General features: G+C 39.4%; 1 protein-coding gene across 9 annotated transcripts in view; it reads right to left on the bottom strand.

Moving 5' to 3' along the window:
- Nucleotides 1–22,674, bottom strand: part of Smyd5 (SET and MYND domain containing, class 5) — a 182,264-nt gene that overhangs the window by 98,403 nt on the left and 61,187 nt on the right. For 8 of the 9 annotated variants that reach the window (XR_008407784.2, XM_053783534.2, XM_053783614.2 and 5 more), the window contains exon 4: nucleotides 5,076–5,196. Coding sequence is in view for 8 of the 9 variants with exons in the window: in XM_053783534.2 (XP_053639509.1) it covers nucleotides 5,076–5,196 (121 nt within the window). In the remaining variant the exon portion in view is untranslated. Of the gene's footprint in view, nucleotides 1–5,075; nucleotides 5,197–17,774; nucleotides 17,935–22,674 lie in introns of those variants that run through there. The other variant, XM_053784095.2, reaches the window with a different exon arrangement.

The raw sequence follows: 22,674 nt of genomic DNA, 5'->3' as shown, positions 1-22,674 counted from the left end.
ACAATAAATGACAGGCATAGCTTCAAGGCAACATTAAAGTCTGTATACTAAATATATAGTTTATAGTATTTGCAAATACCTTACATATTTATCTCATAAAAATTGAACTTCTAAAATTTTAATCTGAAACACATTAAATAAGCACTGTGTTACTGGTTATGATGTTTTTGCAGTAAAAATAAGTATAATATACTGTATTTCATTTATTATTTTATTAACACTTCGAGGTTCCATCCCATAATTCTACGACTTTGAGGTCAGGGTCCAAACCGTATTACTATGTCATAAGCTCAGCTCACTAAGATAAGCTGTGAGTAAATTTGGGCCTAGATATGAGAGAATGCATCTATGTGGTAAGTGTGCACCAAATAAAACAAATCCTGCAGCACGCAGTGCATAACGAGAAAAAAAATGTGACTGTTTTGGGATTAAAACAGCGACTTTGCAGTGTATTTTTGTATGGTTTTTACAGTGTTCACGGTTTCTTGGTCTCATTTAATAGAACGGAAGATATATATTTAGCTATGGGTGTCGTAAGAGGTGACTAAATGCCGGGAGCAATGGGCTAGTAACCCTTACTCCTGTACAAATTACTAAAAACAAGGAAAAGAAAAACTATAAAATTGGGAAGTTTGAATGTGCATGGATGTAGTGTGGATGATAAGAAAAAGATGATTGCTAATGTTATGAATGAAAAGAAGTTGGATGTCCTAGACCTAAGCGAAACAAAGCTGAAAGGGGTAGGCGAGTTTCAGTGGGGAAAAATAAATGGGATTAAGTCAGGAGTATCTGAGAGAGTTACAGCTAAGGAATGGGTAGCAATAATGCTGAAGGATCAGTTATGGAGTGAGAAGAGGGAATATAAATATATAAATTCAGGGATTATGTTGATTAAAATAAGGGTCGGATGTGAAAAGTAGATCATAATAAGTGCATATTCACCTGGAGAAGAGAGGAGTGTAGAAAAGAGAGTGAGATTTTGGGAGATGTTAAGCGAGTGTGTAGGAACCTTTGAGCCAAGTGAGAGAGTAACTGTGGTAGGGGACCTAAATGCTAAAGTAGGAGAAGCATTTAGAGAGGGTGTGGTAGGTAAGTTTGGGGTGCCAGGTGTAAATGATTGATTGAACTTTGTATAGAAAGGGGTTTGATTACAGGTAACACATATTTTAAGAAAAAGAGGATAAATAAGTATACAAGATATGACATAGGGCGAAATGACAGTAATTTATTGGATTATGTATCGGTAGATAAAAGACTGTTGGGTAGACTTCAGGATGTACATGTTTATAGAGGGGCCACAGATATATCACATCACTTTTAGTTGTAGCTACACTGAGAGTAAAAGGTAGATGGGATACAAGGACAATGAAAACAGCAGGTAAGAGAGAAGTAAATATTTATAAACTAAAGTAGGAGGCAGTTAGGGTAAGAATTAAACAACTGTTGGAGGGCAGATGGGCTAGTGAGAGTATAGGCAATGGGGTAAAAGATGTATGGGGCAAGTTTGATTCTTTATCTTTTAACTCCACACCTTTTGCCAAGACCCTCACATTCACTTCTCTTACAACCCCGTCTATAAATATATTGAACAACCACGGTGACATCACACATCCCTGTCTAAGGCCCACTTTTACTGGGAAATGATCTCCCTCTTTCCTACATACTCTAACCTGAGCCTCACTATCCTTGTAAAAACTCTTCACTGCTTTCTGTAATCTACCTCCTATACCATACACCTGAAACATCTGCCACATTGCCCCCCCCCCTATCCACCCTGTCATACGCCTTTTCCAAATCCATAAATGCCGCAAAAACCTCTTTAGCCTTATCTAAATACTATTCACCTACATGTTTCACTGTAAACACTTGGTCTACACTCCCCCAACCTTTCCTATAGCCTCTTTGTTCATCTGCTATCCTACTCTCTGTCATACTCTTAATTCTTTCAATAATAACTCTACCATACACTTTACCAGGTATACTCAACAGACTTATCCCCCTATAATTTTTGCACTCTCTTTTGTCCCTTTTGCCTTTATACAAAGGAACTATGCATGCTCTCTGCCAATCCCTAGGTACCTTACCCTCTTCCATACATTTACTAAATAACAGCACCAACCACTACAAAATTACATCCCCACCTTCTTTTAACATTTTTATCTTTATCCCATCAATCCCAGTTTCCTTACCCCCTTTTATTCTACCCACTGCCTCATGAACTTCCCCCACACTCACAATTGGTTCTTCCTCACTCTTACAAGATGTTATTCCTCCTTGCCCTATACACGAAATCACAGCTTCCCTATCTTCATCAACATTTAACAATTCTTCAAAATATTCCCTCCATCTTCCCGATACCTCTAACTCTCCATTTAATAACTTTCCTCTCCTACTTTTAACTGACAAACCCATTTGTTCCCTATGCTTCCTCAACTTGTTAATTTCACTCCAAAATTTTTTCTTATTTTCAACAAAATTTGTTGATAACATCTCACCCACTCTCTCATTTGCTTTCTTTTTACATTGCTTCACCACTCTCTTAACCTCTATTTTTCTCTCCATATACTCTTCCCTCCTTGCATCACTTCTACTTTGTAAAAATCTCTCATATGCTAACTTTTTCTTCCTTACTACATCATCATTCCACCAATTGCTCCTCTTCCCTCCCGCACCCAATTTCCTGTAACCACAAACTTCTGTTGAACACTCTAACACTACATTTTTAAACCTACCCCATACATCTTTGACCCACCCCATTGCCTATACTCTCACTAGCCCATCTATCTTTTAATTTATATCTTACCCTAACTGCCTCCTCTTTTAGTTTTTAAACCTTCACCTCTCTCTTACTTGATGCTTGCATTTTTTCTTGTATCCCATCTACCTTTTATTCTCACTGTAGCTACAACTAAAAAGTGATCTGCTATATCTGTGGCCCTCTATAAATATGTACATCCTGAAGTCTACTCAACAGTCTTTTATCTACCAATACATAGTCCAACAAACTACTGTCATTACGCCCTACATCATATCTTGTATACTCGTTTATCCTCTTTTTCTTAAAATATGTATTACCTATAACTAAACCCCTTTCTATACAAAGTTCAATCAAAGGGCTCCCATTATCATTTATACCTGGCACCCCAAACTTACCTACCACACCCTCTCTAAATGTTTCTCCTACTTTAGCATTTAGGTCCCTTACCACAGTTACTCTCTCACTTGGTTCAAAGGTTCCTATACATTCACTTAACATCTTCCAAAATCTCTCTCTCTCCTCTACACTCCTCTCTTCTCCAGGTGCATACACTCTTATTATGACCCATTTTTCGCATCCAACCCTTATTTTAATCCACATAATCCTTGAATTTACGCATTTATATTCCCTCTTCTCCTTCCATAACTGATCCTTCAACATCCTTCAATATTACTGATTGGTTTTTGTACTGAAAATTACTTGAAAGTGAGCTCAAAGTAGCAGAAATGTTTGATTTTTGCTGATGTTCAAGAGTAAACAAATGATGTCATGCATCTAATATAAGTCAGCTGGTGGGTCTAATGTGCATTCACGAATGTGCTGATATTATTTATACAATTATTACAATATTGCATAACAGTAAATCTTCTATTTTTTGGTGTGAATAAAAATTCTTTATGTGAATAAAAATCAAAATGGAATTCATCTGTAAAGCCTGGAAATGTAACCAATAAACAGAGGAAATGTGACCCTAAAGAAGAAGAAACACTTTCATCATCATCCTTCATGGTATCACTGTCTTGGCAGAGGTGTGCCTACACTACAGTTAAAAAACTACATCATCAACACCCCTCCTTCAGAATGCACTGTACTTCCTACATCCAGGACTCCAGTCCAGCTTGCCGTTTTCCGTGAATCCCTTCAAGTTACCCTGCTCACACTCCAACAGCACGTCAAGTCATAAAAACCACTTGTCTCTAATCACTCCTATCTAACACACAGGCACACCTGCTGAAAGCCCAAGCCCCTCATACACAAAACCTTCTTTACCTCCTCCCTCCAACCTCCACCCTGTCTTCCCTCCTCTACAGATTTATATGCTCTCCAAGTCATTCTGTTTTGTTCCATCCTCTCAAAATGCACAAACCACCTCTACAACTCCTCCTCAGCCCTCTGGGTAATACTTTTAGTAGCCCCGCACTTCCTCCTAATTTCCAAACACGGATTCTCTGCATTATATTCACACTGCACATTGCCCTCAGACTAACTCCAGCCTTCTCCTTGTAGCAACTTTCACCACTCATGATTCACAACCACATAATAGCATTGGTATAACTATACTCTCATACATTCCCCTCTTTGCTTCCATTATGTAATATATTTTAGGTAATATATTTTAAAAATTTTAATGAGTGGCAAGTGAATATACCAAGAGAGCAAATACAATATGAACTGAAATCTGAAGCTGTGTAAGACTGGTATAATGATATGTGACTAAAGTAATGGCAGTAATGATAGGTATATGATAGACTGAATGAATTTGTGTAGAGTAAAAACTATTATCCAGAGAGCTGAGGAGGGGTTGTTGAGGTGGTTCAGACATGTAGAGAGAATGGAACGAAATAGAATGACTTCGAGAGTGCATAAATCTGTAGTGGAGGGAAGGCAAGGTAGAGGTTGGCCTAAGAAAGGCTGGAGGGAGGGGGTAAAGGTGGTTTTGTGTGAGAGGGGCTTGGACTTCCAGCAAGCACGTGTGAGCGTGTTAGATAGGAGTAAATGGAGACATATGGTTTTTAAGACTTTACATGCTGTTGGAGTGTGAGCAAGGTAACATTTATGAAAGGATTCAGGGATACTGGCAGGCTGAACTTGCCTCCTGGAGATGGGAAGTACAGTGTCTGCACTCTGAAGGAGAGGTGTTAATGCTGCAGTTTTACACTATAGTGTAAGTGCACCTCTGGCAAGACAGTGATGGAGTGAATGATGATGACAGTTTTTCTTTTTCGGGCCACCCTACCTTGGTGGGAAACAGCCAATGTGTTAATTAAAAAATAATAAAAACAAATATTTTTGTAGCAAAATATTATACACAACTTACATCACAATAAGGGCACTCTACTACAGCATCCTTCTTGGTATCACAGCACTCGGGATATGGCAGCGTCAACTGAGGATTCTGGGTCAGTCTGCAAGCATTTTCTTCTGCAGTTTCGAGGGGCCTGGATCATAAGAGGCTATAAAACTTAATGAAATAAGGAGAATGAATTTTATATTACTACTATTACCACTCGTAAGTCAGCTAATGGATGGCTTAATATAATATATTTTATGTTAATTAATGGAGTAGCACAAGAACAACAACATTTTGGGCATAGCAAATTACAAAAGAAAATACTTGTACAGTGGACCCTCGGTTATCGGCCATAATCCATTCCAGAAGGTCGGCCGATAACCAAAATGGCCGAAAACTGAATTAATATTTCCCATAAGAATTAATGGAAATACAATTAATCCATTCCAGACAAAAATATTCACAAAAAAATAATTTTTTTAACAATTATGTAAGTTTTACATACCTTTATTGAAGACTAATGATAGCTTCTGGAAGATAGGGAAGAGGAAAGAGGGAGGAGTTAGTGTTTGGAAGGGAAATCCCCCTCCATAAAGACTTTAGGTATCAAAGCCTTCTCTGGGGTTACTTCCCTTCTTTGTCCTTTAATGCTACTAGGACCAGCTTGAGAGTCACTGGACCCCTGTCTCACAACAAATCTGTCCATAGAGGTCTGTTTCTGGCATCTCTCTAAGATTTCCCTGAAGTGGGACAGGGTTTTGTAGCTGAACATGTTGCAGATATGACTTGTTTCAGCTTGGTCAGGGTGGTATATCTCTACAAAAGCTTGCACCCTAGTCCACATTGCACACACCTCTTTAATCTGTCATTTACTGCTACAGTACATTCATTACTAACCTTAAAATATTTGTAGTCTTAATATAGGGCAAGAGGTGAGTAGTATTTATTTGTAGGAAGTCAGTGTAGGTAGCGGTAGATGTGGGTACAGTACATCTATGTAGCTACCCCGGGCTACACTACACAGCCATATTATTACCATGTTCACTGAGTTTAATTGTTTCTAACAACTACCTTTAGATGACATCATAAACAAAGGGAGAAGTAATGAATAATTCATGCCAAGAATTGTAAACAAATGCATATGAAGGGCTGTTACTGCACCAGTCGCCAGATTCACAATTTTCTCTAACGCTGCATCAGAGAAAACGTAATGTTTACTCTCCATCCCACTCTCCACTCGATAACATATAAACACTGCATGTTTATATGCTACATGATATGTAACGTGTTTCTTATATAATTTTGAAGAAAATATCAAAGATGGATTAATGAAAATGTCTGTATTAACGTAAAATAAGATATTTAATGTGCCAAAGAGTGATTATTAATATGCATCGCATATAATAAACATTGCATGTTTATATGCTATGTAATGTGTTTCTTACATAATTTTGAAGAAAATATCATAGATGGATTAATGAAAATGTCTATATTAACATAAAATAAGACATTTAATGTGGCAGAGTGATTATTAAATATACATCGCATATAATAAACATTGCATGTTTATATGCTATGTAACATGTTTCTTACATAATTTTGAAGAAGATATAATAGATGTACCAGTGATTATTATTAAATACAGTGAACCCTCGACCAACGATGGCATCGATTAACGATAAATCTGACTAGCGATACATTTTAACGCAAAATTTTTGCCTCGACTAGCGCTAAAAAACTCGACCAACACTATTCGTTCCATCTGAGACGCGTCCACTTCTGGCCGGTGTTTACAAGCCAGCCAGCCACCGTGGTCGCTTCCAAGCATACAACCGGAACATTTCATATTATTACAGCCTTTTTAGTGATTGCACCTGCAAAATAAGTCACCATGGGCCCCAAGAAACCTTCTAGTGCCAACCCTACAGCAAAAAGGGTGAGAATTACTATAGATATGAAGAAAGAGATCATTGCTAAGTATGAAAGTGGAGTGCGTGTCCCAGAGCTGGCCAGATTGTACACAAAACCCCAACCAACCATCGCTACTATTGTGGCCAAGAAAACGGGAATAAAGGAAGCTGTTCTTGCAAAAGGTGCAAATATGTTTTCAAAACAGAGATCGCAAGTGATAGAAGATGTTGAGAGACTGTTATTGGTGTGGATAAACGAAAAACAGATAGCAGGAGATAGCATCTCTCAAGCGATCATATGTGAAAAGGCTAGGAAGTTGCATGACGATTTAATTAAAAAAATGCCAGCAACTAGTGGTGATGTGAGTGAATTTAAGGCCAGCAAAGGTTGGTTTGAGAGATTTAAAGGGAAGGGAAGTAACCCCAGAAAAGGACTTGCCACCTCAAGTCCTAATGGAAGGGGATTCCCCTTCTAAACACTAAGACCATCAACACTCCTCCCATCCCATCAATCATCACCAGATCTTCAATAAAGGTAAGTGTCATGTAACTGTGCATATCTTCTTCAGTTTGTGTGTATTAAAATTAATATTTCATGTGGTAAAAACAATTTTTTTTTCATACTTTGGGGTGTCCTACACGGATTAATTTGATTTCCATTATTTCTTATGGGGAAAATTAACTTGACTAACGATAATTTTGACTAACGATGAGCTCTAAGGAATGGATTAATAGCGTTAGTTGAGGGTCCACTGTATACATCGCATATAAACATTGCATGTTTTCATATATTACTATGTAAAGTGTTTCTTTGGGCCCATGGTTGCTTATTTTGCAGTTGTACTTGATCAATAACCACAAAAAACAATGGATTACAGCAAAATGTTTGGATGAATGAGCAGAAGCTTCCTCACTTGCCCAGAGACAAAGCCAAACTGACTCGCAAGAGGCCCCAGCCGGCGGATGGGTGCCTCCCAAATGGCCAATAACTGAATTAATGGCCAATAACCGGGTGCCAAGAAACCGGCCGATAACCAAGTTGGCCAATAACTGAACTGGCCGATAACCGGGGGTCCACTGTACTGTATATTGTACATACAGGGAAAAATGGTAGGTAGTGTACTGAGGCATCTGTAGAAAAAAAGAATGTTATCCATGGAAGCAAAAAGAGTAATACATGCAAATAGTAGTATCAACACTCTCATAAGGGTGTGAAGTATGGGTTTTGAATGTTGCAGTAAGGGGGCTGGAAGATGTGGAGATGCCGTGTTTGAGGGCAATGTGTGGTGTGAATATTATGCAGAGAATTTGTAGTTTGGAGATTAGGTGTGGAGTTGCTAAGAAATTATGCAGGAAGCCTGAGGATGGGTTAATGAAGTGGTTTGAACATTTAGAGAGGATGGAGCAAAATAGGATGACTTGGAAGGAATGAAGGGTAGGGGTAGTCATAGGAAAGGTTGGAGGGACAGAGGTAAATAAGTTTATTCAGGTATACACAAATACAGTTACATAGATTATCATACATAGCAGCATACGTGTAAAGTACATAGGATAACCCAAAAAAGTCAGACAGAGTGATTTATTTCCATTGGGGTCCTTTTACCTTATTATTATAATATAAAGGTGATAATATCTCATTATTATTCTGTAAAGGAGATAACATTTTATTATCATACTATAAAGACTATCTACAATACGAGGGTCATTATTAGGAATAAGGTAAAATTACACATGTGTTAGCTAAAATAAATAAAAAATCATTCCCCTCCCTTTCTGTAGCTACATTCATCAGACACCTTTTGGCTCTCTTCTTGAACTGGTTCATGATATGACTGGCTTTGACATGTGCAGGCAGTCTGTTCCATCCTTTATTGCTGTACAATAAAAGGTGTTTGAAACCTGGCCACTGACTGTGGGTACTACAAAGCTGTGTTCTCTCCCCCAAGCACTGTGTTCTCTCCCTCAAGCACTATGATTGCTTTGGTTCCCAGCCTTGACAAAATTGGCAGCAAGATATTCTGGACACTGGATGTGAGCAATTTTAAAGGAAGCTTTGTATGTGAGGGGCTTGGACATCTAATAGGCAAATGCGAGCATGTTAGACAGGAGTAGAGGCAAGTGATTTTTGTGATTTGATGAGGTGTTGGAGTGTGAGCAAGGTGACATTTATGAAGGCATTCAGGGAAGCCAGTTATCCGGACTCAGAGTCCTGGAGGTGCGAAGTACGGTGCCTGCACTCTGAAGGAGAGGTACAGATATTGCAGTTTGGAAGGGCATCTCAGCTGTAGTATCAGCATGCCTCCAGCAAGATGGTGAAGGAGTGAGTGATGGTTAAAGTGTTTCTTCTCTGTCAGGGCACCTTACCTTGGTGGGAGACAGTCAGTGTGTTAAAAAATAAACTAATCAGCTATTTTCCATCATGGCAGGGTGAAACCTCTCATGACTTTCAAAGTGCACATCAATTTATTTTATTTATTTATTTATTTATTTATTTATTTATTTATTTATTTAATGTCTTTGCAAACAGTACAGTGAGATTGTGTATATACAATAGTGGGTTGCAATGCAAAGAGAGCCTCTATTATGCCTTGGCATTATTATTTACCCTAAGAAACCTCAACTTAAGCTACTTGGTTTCCCTCAGCCCCTTCATAATATTACTTTGCTCATTCTAAAATACCAACCTATCTTCAATTTACTACTGTTCACTAATTTTCTTAAGAGATTCTCGATGCCAATTTCAAAACACCTTTTGCAAACTTATATATGCAGTACTATTTCTTTATTTAAGTTAGGTTCAGTTGGATTACATTACATAATCCTATAAAAATGTAAATTACAAATAAGCAAATTAAAAAAATGACTGCCAAAAAAAAGTCTTGTGAGGAGGTGGCTAAGGAATACTAGAAAACTTTTGAACTGAAACAACACCCATTAATGGTGAGAGAATGTGTTAAAAACAAGCTGTCAAATTCTACAGTTGACAGTAGACCACAACATCCTGCATCTTACACTAGAACATTATGGTACAGGTCCTCCATCACAAATCCGGCATCACTGGGACCTGTAGTGTGCCAGATTACCGAGTTTGCCGAATTACAGAGTGGTTAGGTTAGAATACACTTAATAAAATTAACCATCTTGACTTACATAGTTCATTGAACATCGGCAAAAATCAAACATTTCCTCTACTTTGAGCTCAGTTTCAAAGTACTTTTCGTCATGAAAGCAATCAAAATCATGTCTTTTTCTGTAATATATCTTCCATTCTATCAAATGAGTCCAAAAAATGAGAATACAACCATAAAAACCATACGAAAATATACTGCAAAGAGGCGGCTAATGGCTGAGAAGTGAACTCCCTTATTTATCGTCCGTCTTTTTTATTTTTGTTGTACGTTAAGAAGTATCTTTCCATCATACATTGCCCAAGTTTCAATGAGATAGCCCAACAAACCAAGAAAAAAAAATATTTACCAAAAATCATACATGGCAAGCCCAAGCCAGGTACTGGAAATTAGTCACTTTGTCTGACTTTTCTGGATTATCCTACGTTCTCTATACATACACTGCTATGTATGAAAATCTATGCAACTGTATTTGTGTATACCTGAATAAACTTATTTACTTCTAGTCTGCCAACTGAGTACAAGAAACTGCCCATTCACTTATTTCAACTACCCAATAAAGTGGTCAGAAATTGGCAATTTGGCTGATTTCACACAAATTTCAACAGATGCCAATTTCAAAATAGGGTCCAGAATAAACAATGCAGACATTCCTGGCACTAAAATAACATATTCTATGTTCATTAGTCATGGCTACAGGCCCCTCTTATATTACTCTTGCTCACCATTTGGAATTTTTATTCACAAAAAAAAATAGAAGATTTACTGTTATGCAGACGACTGCATTATTGTAATAATTGTATAAATAATGTCAATCCATTCTTGACTCCGTACTGGAATTTAGACTGGTAGGTGGACAGGTATTGGACGGTGACGTCATTTGTTTACTCTTGAGCTTCGCTAAAGAATAGAACATTTTCACTACTGTGAGCGCAATTTCAAGGTACTTTTCGTCATGAAAGCAATCAAAATCATATCTATTTCTGTAATATATCTTTCATTCTATCAAATGAGACCGAAAAAATGAGAATATAACCATAACAACCATACAAAAATATACCGCAAAGCGGCCGCTAATGGCTGAGAAGTGAACTCCGCTATTTATGGTCCGATTTCTTTCATTTTTGGTGTACGTGAAGAAGTATCTTTCCATCATACATTGCCCAAGTTTGAATAAGATAACCCAACAAACAACTGAGAAAATAATAATAATAATAATATAATAATAATAATAATAATAATAATAATAATAATAATAATAATAATAATAATAATAATAATAATAATAATAATATCTTTATTTACTACACGCACATGTACAAGATATACAGGCCTAGCTGACATCAGTGACATACTACTGTATAGAAAGGCACTTGTTATGCTGAGTATTTCAAGAAAATTAGGTCAGTGTCTCAGGATAACACCCACACTAGTTGACTAACACCCAGGTACCCATTTACTGATGGGTAAACATAGACAACAGGCGTAAAGAAACACGCCTAATGTTTCTACCCTGGCTGGGAATCGAATATTTACCAAAAATCATATATGGCTAACCCAAGCCAGGTACTAAAAATAAGCCATGTTGACTTTTTTGGGGTTATCCTATGTTCTCTACACATATGCTGCTATGTGTGATAATCTATAGAGAGAAAATAACTTTTTTGTTTCATGTTTATGGTGGAGTACGAGTGTATATCATAGTTAGCCCTGTGCTATACTCCGTTTTCTCTAATATAAGCCCCCAAGACAAGGATAGGTGAATGGTATTTGTTTACCATATTCTCTTCATAACTCTGTCGAACTGCTTGGTGTTATGCCAAATATTATTCATTCTGGAGTATTTAACATGTTTTATGTTATTTATATTGTTTCTTATGTCATATTAGATCAATTGTGATAGGCAAATAAGCTGTAGTGTTGATATTAGCGTAATAATAAAGCATATTCCCCTGCATCACGAGACTGAGCTCATGGCAACCGACAGTGTCTTCAAAGCCACCTTATCTTTAATGGCTAATGTACTGTTGACTTTACATAATGAGAAGCATTCCTTTTATTCATTGCAACCATGGCTAGAGCTAAAAGTAAGCAGGTTAAAACAATAAATGGAGAAAAAGAAATTGGAATGACTTATGCAGCAAGTAGCGCCACCAAACAGTACCAGCAGGTTGGTGTGGCGACCCTGGAAATTTGAAATTATGCTAGCCAAAATTAGTGCCGAATAACTGAAGGAACTGAATAACTGATTGCCGGATTTGTGATGGCGGACCTGTATCAGAGGTGCTCTTGCATACCAAAAGTCCTACCTTAACAGCAGACACCAATACATCTCTGTCAAGGGCATAACCTCATCAACTCAACCTATGAACATAGGAGTGCCTCAGGGTAGTGTTCTCGACCCTCTGCTTTTCCTCATATACTTCAATGATCTCCCCAGTGCATCTTGATTATTTAAACCTGTTCCAATTGCAGATGACGCAACTTTTGCCATCTCCCACTCAAATCCAAAATTTTCTCAATAATACTCTCAATGAGGAACTCATAAAGATATATACCTGGATGACCACCAATAAACTCAATCTTAACCCTTTCAGGGTTTCGGCCGTACTAGTACGGCTTACGCACCAGGGTCCTTGACGTACTAGTAAGCATAAATTTTAGTGCCTTCAAATCTCGCGGGGAAAGGCTGGTAGGCCTAGATGTGAGAGAATGGGTGTGTGGGGTCAGTGTGCGCGGCAGAAAAAAATCTGGGACCCAGTGGCACATTGTGGGAACGCCATTTTAGTAGACCTTGTTCACCATGCCTCACAGTAAGAAGCTCCTCACTCCTCGGCAAATTGGGACACTTTTGTTCCCCAGTGACAGTTCTAATACAGATGGAAGTGCCAGTGAAGATGAGTTTCAAGGTTTTGGTGAGGTTTTGACCGAAACTAATGACCATAATATCGGTAACAGTGAGGAAAACCCAGATGACCCTCAGCCTTCCACCTCTGCTGCTGGGCCGTCTTGTTCACGTTCAGTTGTACAAGAATCAAAGAGGAAACTCCTATTTTCCCAAATCCCAGACTCAGATGTGAGCATTGGAGATGATAGTGATAGTGAATATGAACTACAAGCTCTTGAAACCAGTTCCAGTAGTGATAGTGAAGTGCAATATTCTCCAGTGAAGCGTCAGTATATATGACGATATATGCACTCTGGTAGTGTGCCATATGCTATTCCAAGGGGAAGGAGTGCATCTCGGAGTACATCCCGTGGCTGTACAACAGGAACAGACAGTGAAAATGACGATGATAGTGTTGCAACTGGGATGGAAAATGTGCATGGTGGTGGTAGTGGTGGTGCCAGCGGTGAGGCACCAGCAGTGGGCCATGCTGCCCCCCACGATGCCACCCACGCCGCTGGGTGGGTGGGTGGGGGATACCTTTGAAGGTAGCACCTTCAAAGATATCCCCCACCCACCCACCACACCAGCCTCCACAACCACAACCTCCACAACCACAACCACAACCACCTGTCATTGTCCAGTACCCACCAGCAGATCGCACCTGGGATTGGCAGGAAGCTGTCAATTTTGTTCCAAATCCCCACCAGTTTGATGAAAGCCAAAGTGGGATATGGCCATGTTGTACACTGGGGAACAATGCTACTGAACTGGAATGTTTCGAGTTATTTTTTGACGAACCCCTGATGGAAATTATTGTCAGGGAAAGCAACAGATACTACGAGTACACCAAGGAAACACGGCTACACAGGTGGAAGGAGACAACTGTGGCTGAGAAGTATCTTTTCTTTGCCACAATAATGCTTATGCCACATGTGTATAAGCACAGTGTGAAATCATACTGGTCAACAGACCGCCTGATTGCAACCCCAGGTTTCAGTGATATAATGGAAGTGAATCGATTTGTGCTACTATTATGTATGCTTCACTTCTCAGACAAAACCAGACCTGACAGAAACGACAGGTTATATAAGAATAGGAATGTGTTTGTGTATCTGAAAGAGAAATTCAATATGTATTTTAATCCCTTCAGGAAGCTTGTAATTGACGAGTCTTTGATTTTGTTCAAAGGAAGACTCTCTTTAAAGCAGTACATACCAAGCAAGATGAAATGCTTTGGTATAAAGTTGTTTGTGCTTTGTGATTGTTACAGTGGTCTGGTATTGGACATTATTGTGTATGCTGGAAGTTATACATTGCAAAATACCAGGAAGTTATTGGGCATCTCTGGTGATGTGGTTAGAACAATGATAGAACCATACCTTGGTAAGGGGCATATATTATATACTGATAACTGGTACACAAGCCCCTCACTCAGTGATTTTTTGCGAGTGAACATGACAGATGTGTGTGGCACAGTGCGTGCAAATCGTAAACATATGCCCAGGTTTGACGCTGGCACTCGTAGAGGTGAGGTGCAGGTGTTTGCTGCCAATGACATCATTGCATTTCGGTGGCATGACAAACAAGATGTCACACTGTTGTCATCAGTTCACCCTAACGAAATGACAAACACTGGCAGGCAGCATAGAGATAGCAATGAACCCATTCTAAAACCTGTAGCTGTAATTGATTACACCCTCAATATGCACTCAGTGGACAAATGTGACATGCAGATTGGGTTTGCTGATTGTGTTCACAGGAGTTATAAGTGGTACATAAAACTTTTTCCATCTTCTGGACATTTCCATGCTCAATGCTTATAATATATATAAGATGAGGACCAGAAACAAACCATCATATGGCGAATTCTGTTTGTCTGTCATCAGACAAACAGTATTCAAGTACCAAGGAACAACACCTGCAATAGACTGCCCACTAAATTATCAACAACTACCTTCTCGTCTGAAGCATGGTGATCACTTCCTAGTAAAACTGCCTGCTACTGCTTTCAAGAAAAAGGCTTGGAAGAGGTGTTATGTCTATGCACATACAAAAAAACGCCCACAACAACGCAGAGACACTCATTTTATGTGTGAGGAGTGTAAAACACCACTGTGCATGACACCATGTTTCAAAGACTTCCACAGGCTGCAGAACTTCTAGAAACATTCCCTGTGACTGCAAATGTGTATATAAAATATAGAAAAATAGTAATAAAGAACATTTTATATCGTTTGTGTGTGAAAGCAACAATTATAAACAATACAGTGGACCCTTAACCAACGATGGCATCGTCTAATGTTAAATCCAACTAGTGATACATTTTAACGCAAAAATTTTGCCTCGACTAGCGCTAAAAAACTCAACCAACACGATTCGTTCCGTTCGAGACATGTCCACTTGCGGCCAGTGTTTACAAGCCAGTCAGCCACCGCGGTCCCATCCAAACATACAATCAGAACATTTCATATTATCACAGCATTTTTAGTGATTGCACCTGCAAAATAAGTCACCATGGGCCCCAAGAAAGCTTCTAGTGCCAACTCTACCGCAAAAAGGGTGAGAATTACTATGGATATGAAGAAAGAGATTATTGCTAAGTATGAAAGTGGAGTGCGTGTCTCCGAGCTGGCCAGGTTGTGCACAAAACCCCAATCAACCATCGCTACTATTGTGGCCAAGAAAACGGCAATCAAGGAAGCTGTTCTTGCCAAAGGTGCAACTATGTTTTCGAAACTGAGATCGCAAGTGATAGAAGATGTTGAGAGACTGTTATTGGTGTGGATAAACGAAAAACAGATAGCAGGAGATAGCATCTCTCAAGCGATCATATGTGAAAAGGCTAGGAAGTTGCAGGACGATTTAATTAGAAAAATGCCTGCAACTAGTGGTGATTACCAACAGACCCTTGGCAGTCTTCAAGCTGGCACTGGACAAGCACCTAAAGTCGGTTCCTGACCAGCCGGGCTGTGGCTCGTACGTTGGTTTGCGTGCAGCCAGCAGTAACAGCCTGGTTGATCAGGCTCTGATCCACCAGGAGGCCTGGTCACAGACCGGGCAGCGGGGGCGTTGACCCCCGGAACTCTCTCCAGGTAAACTCCAGGTAAACTCCAGATGTGAGTGAATTTAAGGCCAGCAAAGGTTGGTTTGAGAGATTTAAGAATCGTAGTGGCATACATAGTGTGATAAGGCATGATGAGGCTGCCAGTTCGGACCAAAAATCGGCTGAAAAATATGTGCAGGAATTCAAGGAGTACATAGACAGTGAAGAATTGAAATCTGAACAAGTGTTTAATTGTGACACTGACAATGTTGTGAAACACTTTAGGAATGTCATAAAGGAATGGGAGGTACAGGCCTCTGTGGACAGACATGTTGTGCGACAGAGGTCCAGTGACTCTCAAGCTGGTCCTAGTGGCATTAAAAGAAGAAGGGAAGTAACCCCGGAAAAGGACTTGACACCTCAAGTCCTAATGGAAGGGGATTCCCCTTCCAAACACTAGCACCATCCACACTCTCCCCTCCTCCCATCCCATCAATCATCACCAGATCTTCAATAAAGGTAAGTGTCATGTAACTGTACATGTCTTCTTCAGTTTGTGTGTATTAAAATTAATATTTCATGTGGTAAAAAATTTTTTTCAATACTTTTGGGTGTCTTGCACGGATTAATTTGATTTCCATTATTTCTTATGGGGATAATTAACTCGACTAATGATAATTTCGATTAACGATGAGCTCTCAGGAACTGATTAATATCGTTGGTCAAGGGTCCACTGTATAAGGACAACAGTGTTTGTGGAGTTATTGTGTAGTAAATAAAGAGAAAAAACTTATAAAATAGTGCTAATATTGGTCTCACAGGCCATAAAAGTTACTTGGAAAAAAATTTTTTAAAATAATAGAAAATAGTACCTACAAAACAAAAAAAAAATAATACCGGGTGACGGCAGTCGGCGATGTTACCATATATGGGGCATTTTCTGTCAACTTCAAGCCTCCATATCTCGGTAAGTATTCATGGTAAAAAATTTTTGTTTAACCTATAATGTTTAGAAAAAAAAAACTATCTTTTCATAAGAAAAAACATTTTTTTTTTTTAAAGTTGGGGGACCCTGAGAACAAGTCTATGAGAGGGCCTGGGGACCCTGAAAGGGTTAATAATGAAAAGATCTTCTAAAAGAAGTTTGGGAACAGAGCTGCACATCTTCTTTCAACAAACCAACCATATCCCACCGAAGGAGGGTGGTCCAAAAAGAAAAATGAAAGTTTCTCTTATAAACTTGAGTAATGTATACAGGAGAAGGGATTACTAACCCCTTGCTCCTGTCATGTTAGTCGCCTCTTACAACATGCATGGCTTACAAAGGAAGAATTCTGTTCCACTTCTCATGGAGATAAGAGGAAATAAATAAGAACAAGAGAGAGGAATAAATGGGATTAGGTCAGGGGTTTCAAATAGAGTTAGAGCTAATGAAGGAGTAGCAATAATGTTGAAGGATAAGCTATGGCAGGAAAAGAGGAACTATAAATGTAAAATGAAGGTTGGATGTGAAAACTGGGTTATAGTAATCGAATATGCACCTGGAGAAGAGAGAAGTGTAGAGAGGAGAGAGTTACTGTTATGTACAAGGCCAATACAGTGGACCCCCGGTTAACGATATTTTTTCACTCCAGAAGTATGTTCAGGTGCCAGTACTGACCGAATTTGTTCCCATAAGGAATATTGTGAAGTAGATTAGTCCATTTCAGACCCCCAAACATACACGTACAAACGCACTTACATAAATACACTTACATAATTGGTCGCATTCGGAGGTAATCGTTATGCGGGGGTCCACTGTATTGTCAAAATACCACACTTGGATCCACTTCGAGGACAGCGTGAAACAAGCTTTTATGCCACAAGACGGGCAGAAAGCAGCAACTTCACTCTGGCTGTACCCTTCTCCAGAACATCACTCCATCTGAGATCATACATACCCAGGATTACTCAAGTATGGAACACATTCGTACAGCATAATGATGTCAACGAGATAAAGTCAGTTGATCAAATGAAAATGCTTGCCCACAGATGGCTCCAACTTCATCCTGTTCCATACTTGTATGTCTCATAACAATAAAAATGCTTTCAAATGAGCTGATGTAGGTAACAGCTCTTAGCTTGCCAATAAAGTTAGGAATCCTTAACCTGCAAATAGCTGTCAATAAAGATAGGGATCCTTAACCTTGTCAAACCCTGTTTAAAAAAAAAAAAAAAAAAAGAGAGAGAGAGAGAGAGAGAGAGAGATAGAGATATAGAGATATAGAGATATAGAGATATAGATATAGATATATAGATATAGATATATAGATAAAGATATAGATATAGATATATAGATATAGATAGATAGATAGATAGATAGATAGATAGATATAGATAGATATAGATAGATATAGATAGATATAGATAGATATAGATAGATATAGATATAGATAGATATAGATTTTTTTTTTTTTTTTTTTTTCAACAAGTCGGTCGTCTCCCACCGAGGCAGGGTGACCCAAAAAAAAGAAAGAAAATCCCCAAAAAGAAAATACTTTCATCATCATTCAACACTTTCACCACACTCACACATTATCACTGCTTTTGCAGAGGTGCTCAGAATACAACAGTTTAGAAGCATATACGTATAGAGATACACAACATATCCCTCCAAACTGCCAATATCCCAAACCCCTCCTTTAAAGTGCAGGCATTGTACTTCCCATTTCCAGGACTCAAGTCCGACTATATCAAAATAACCGGTTTCCCTGAATCCCTTCACTAAATATTACCCAGCTCACACTCCAACAGATCGTCAGGTCCCAAGTATCATTCGTCTCCATTCACTCCTATCTAACACGCTCATGCACGCTTGCTGGAAGTCCAAGCCCCTCACCCACAAAACCTCCTTTACCCCCTCTTTCCAACCCTTTCGAGGACGACCCCTACCCCTCTTTCCTTCCCCTATAGATTTATATGCTTTCCATGTCATTCTACTTTGATCCATTCTCTCTAAATGACCAAACCACCTCAACAACCCCTCTTCTGCCCTCTGACTAATGCTTTTATTAACTCCACACCTTCTCCTAATTTCCACACTCCGAATTTTCTGCATAATATTTACACCACACATTGCCCTTAGACAGGACATCTCCACTGCCTCCAACCGTCTCCTCGCTGCTGCATTTACCACCCAAGCTTCACATCCATATAAGAGTGTTGGTACTACTATACTTTCATACATTCCCTTCTTTGCCTCCATAGATAACGTTTTTTGACTCCACATATACCTCAACGCACCACTCACCTTTTTTCCCTCATCAATTCTATGATTAACCTCATCCTTCATAAATCCATCCGCCGACACGTCAACTCCCAAGTATCTGAAAACATTCACTTCTTCCATACTCCTCCTCCCCAATTTGATATCCAATTTTTCTTTATCTAAATCATTTGATACCCTCATCACCTTACTCTTTTCTATGTTCACTTTCAACTTTCTACCTTTACACACATTCTCAAACTCATCCACTAACCTTTGCAATTTTTCTTTAGAATCTCCCATAAGCACAGTATCATCAGCAAAAAGTAACTGTGTCAATTCCCATTTTGAATTTGATTCCTCATAATTTAATCCCACCCCTCTCCCGAACACCCTAGCATTTACTTCTTTTACAACCCCATCTATAAATATATTAAACAACCATGGTGACATTACACATCCCTGTCTAAGACCTACTTTTACCGGGAAGTATTCTCCCTCTCTTCTACACACCCTAACCTGAGCCTCACTATCCTCATAAAAGCTCTTTACAGCATTTAGTAACTTACCACCTATTCCATATACAGTGGACCCCCGCATAGCGAACGCCTTGCATAGCGAACAATCCACATAGCGAACGCTTTGTTCGCTAAAATTTTGCCCCGCATAGTGGACAAAAACCCGCTCAGCGACCTTCGTCCGAGACGCGTCCAATGTGCGCCCTCAGCCAGCCTCACATGTGCCGCCCGTCCCATTGTTTACCAGCCAGCCTCCGCGGTAACATTCAAGCATACACTCGGAATATTTCGTATTATTACAGTGTTTTCGGTGCTGTTTGTGGAAAATAAGTGACCATGGGCCCCAAGAAAGCTTCTAGTGCCAACCCTACACCTCAAAGGGTAAGAATACCCATTGAAATGAAGAAAGAGATCATTGATAAGTATGAAAGTGGAGTACGTATCACCGACCTGGTCAGGTTGTACAAGAAACCAAAATCAACCATCGCTTCTATTGTGGGCAAGAAAACGGCAATCAAGGAAGCTGTTGTTGCCAAAGGTTTAACTGTGTTTTCGAAACAAAGATCGCAAGTGATGGAAGATGTTGAGAGACTCTTATTGGTGTGGATAAATGAAAAACAGCTAGCAGGAGATAGCGTCTCTCAAGCGATCATATGTGAAAAGGCTAGGAAGTTGCATGACGATTTAATTAAAAAAATGCCTGCAACTAGTGATGATGTGAGTGAATTTAAGGCCAGCAAAGGTTGGTTTGAGAGATTTAAGAAGCGTAGTGGCATCCATAGTGTGATACGGCATGGTGAGGCTGCCAGTTCGGACCACAAAGCGGCTGAAAAATATGTGCATGAATTCAAGGAGTACATAGAAACTGAAGGACTGGAACCTGAACAAGTGTTTAATTGTGATGAAACAGGCCTGTTCTGGAAGAAAATGCCAAGCAGGACCTACATTACTCAGGAGGAAAAGGCACTCCCAGGACATAAGCCTATGAAAGACAGGCTTACTTTGTTGATGTGTGCCAATGCTAGTGGTGATTGCAAAGTTAAGCCTTTATTAGTGTATCACTCTGAAACTCCCAGAGCTTTCAGGCAAAAGAATGTCCTCAAGGATAATTTGTGTGTGCTGTGGAGGGCAAACAGTAAGGCATGGGTCACTAGGGAATTTTTCTATAACTGGTTACACCATGCATTTGCCCCCAATGTGAAAGATTACCTAACTGAAAAGAAATTAGACCTTAAGTGCCTCCTGGTGTTAGACAATGCCCCTGGTCATCCTACAGACGTGGCAGAGCGACTTTATGGGGACATGAGCTTCATTAAGGTGAAGTTTTTGCCTCCTAATACCACTCCTCTCCTGCAGCCCATGGACCAGCAGGTCATTTCCAACTTCAAGAAACTGTACACAAAAGCTCTGTTTCAAAAGTGCTTTGAAGTGACCACAGACACTCGATTGACTCTAAAAGAGTTTTGGAAGGATCACTTTAATATCCTCAATTGTGTAAACCTTATAGGTAAGGCTTGGGAGGGAGTGACTAAGAGAACCTTGAACTCTGCTTGGAAGAAACTGTGGCCAGAATGTGTAGACAAAAGGGATTTTGAAGGGTTTGAGGCTAACCCTGAGAGGAGTAGTATACCAGTTGAGGAATCAATTGTGGAATTGGGGAAGTCCTTGGGGTTGGAGGTTAGTGGGGAGGATGTGGAAGAGTTGGTGGAGGAGGACAATGAAGAACTAACCACTGATGAGCTGATAGATCAACTTCAAGAGCAAGAGGCCAGACCTGGGGAAACTGGTTCAAAGGAGGGGAGAGAGAAATTGAAGGAATTGCCTACTTCAAAGATTAAGGAAATGTGTGCAAAATGGCTTGAAGTGCAAACCTTTTTTGATGAAAATCACCCTCACACAGCTATTGCAAGCCGTGCTGGTGACTGTTACAATGACACTGTTGTGAACCACTTTAGACAAATCATAAAGGAATGAGAGGTACAGGCCACTATGGACAGATATGTTGTGCGAAAGAAGTCCAGTGACTCTGAAGCTGGTCCTAGTGGCATTAAAAGAAGAAGGGAAGTAACCCCAGAAAAGGACTTGCTACCTCAAGTCCTAATGGAAGGGGATTCCCCTTCTAAACACTAACACTCTCTCTCCCCTCCTCCCATCCCATCAATCATCACCAGATCTTCAATAAAAGTAAGTGTCATGTAATTGTGCATGCCTTTTTCAGTTTGTGTGTACTAAAATTAACATTTTTTTGTGGTAAAAAAATTTTTTTTTCATACTTTTGGGTGTCTTGCACGGATTAATTTTATTTCCATTATTTCTTATGGGGAAAATTAATTCGCATAGCGAACATTTCGCATAACGACCAGCCCTCTTGCACGGATTAAGTTCGCTATGCGGGGGTCCACTGTACTTGCAACATCTGCCACATTGCTCCTCTATCCACTCTATCATATGCCTTTTCTAAATCCATAAATGCAATAAAAACTTCCCTACCTTCATCTAAATACTGTTCACATATATGCTTCAATGTAAACACTTGATCTACACATCCCCTACCCACTCTGAAGCCTCCTTGCTCGTCCGCAATTCTACATTCTGTCTTACCTCTAATTCTTTCAATTATAACCCTACCGTATACTTTTCCTGGTATACTCAGTAAACTTATTCCTCTACAATTTTTACAATCTCTTTTGTCCCCTTTCCCTTTATATAAAGGGACTATACATGCTCCCCGCCAATCCCTAGGTACCTTCCCCTCTTTCATACATTTATTAAACAAAAGTACCAACCACTCCAACACTATATCCCTCCCTGCTTTTAACATTTCTGTCATGATCCCATCAGTTCCAGCTGCTTTACCCCCTTTCATTCTACGTAATGCCTCACGTACCTCCAC

This window comes from Cherax quadricarinatus, chromosome 2, assembly GCF_038502225.1.
Source record: "Cherax quadricarinatus isolate ZL_2023a chromosome 2, ASM3850222v1, whole genome shotgun sequence".
Classification (NCBI taxonomy): Eukaryota; Metazoa; Arthropoda; class Malacostraca; order Decapoda; family Parastacidae; genus Cherax; species Cherax quadricarinatus.
The sequence above is the reverse complement of the archived record's forward strand: the minus strand, read 5'-3'. Positions and strand labels throughout refer to the sequence as shown.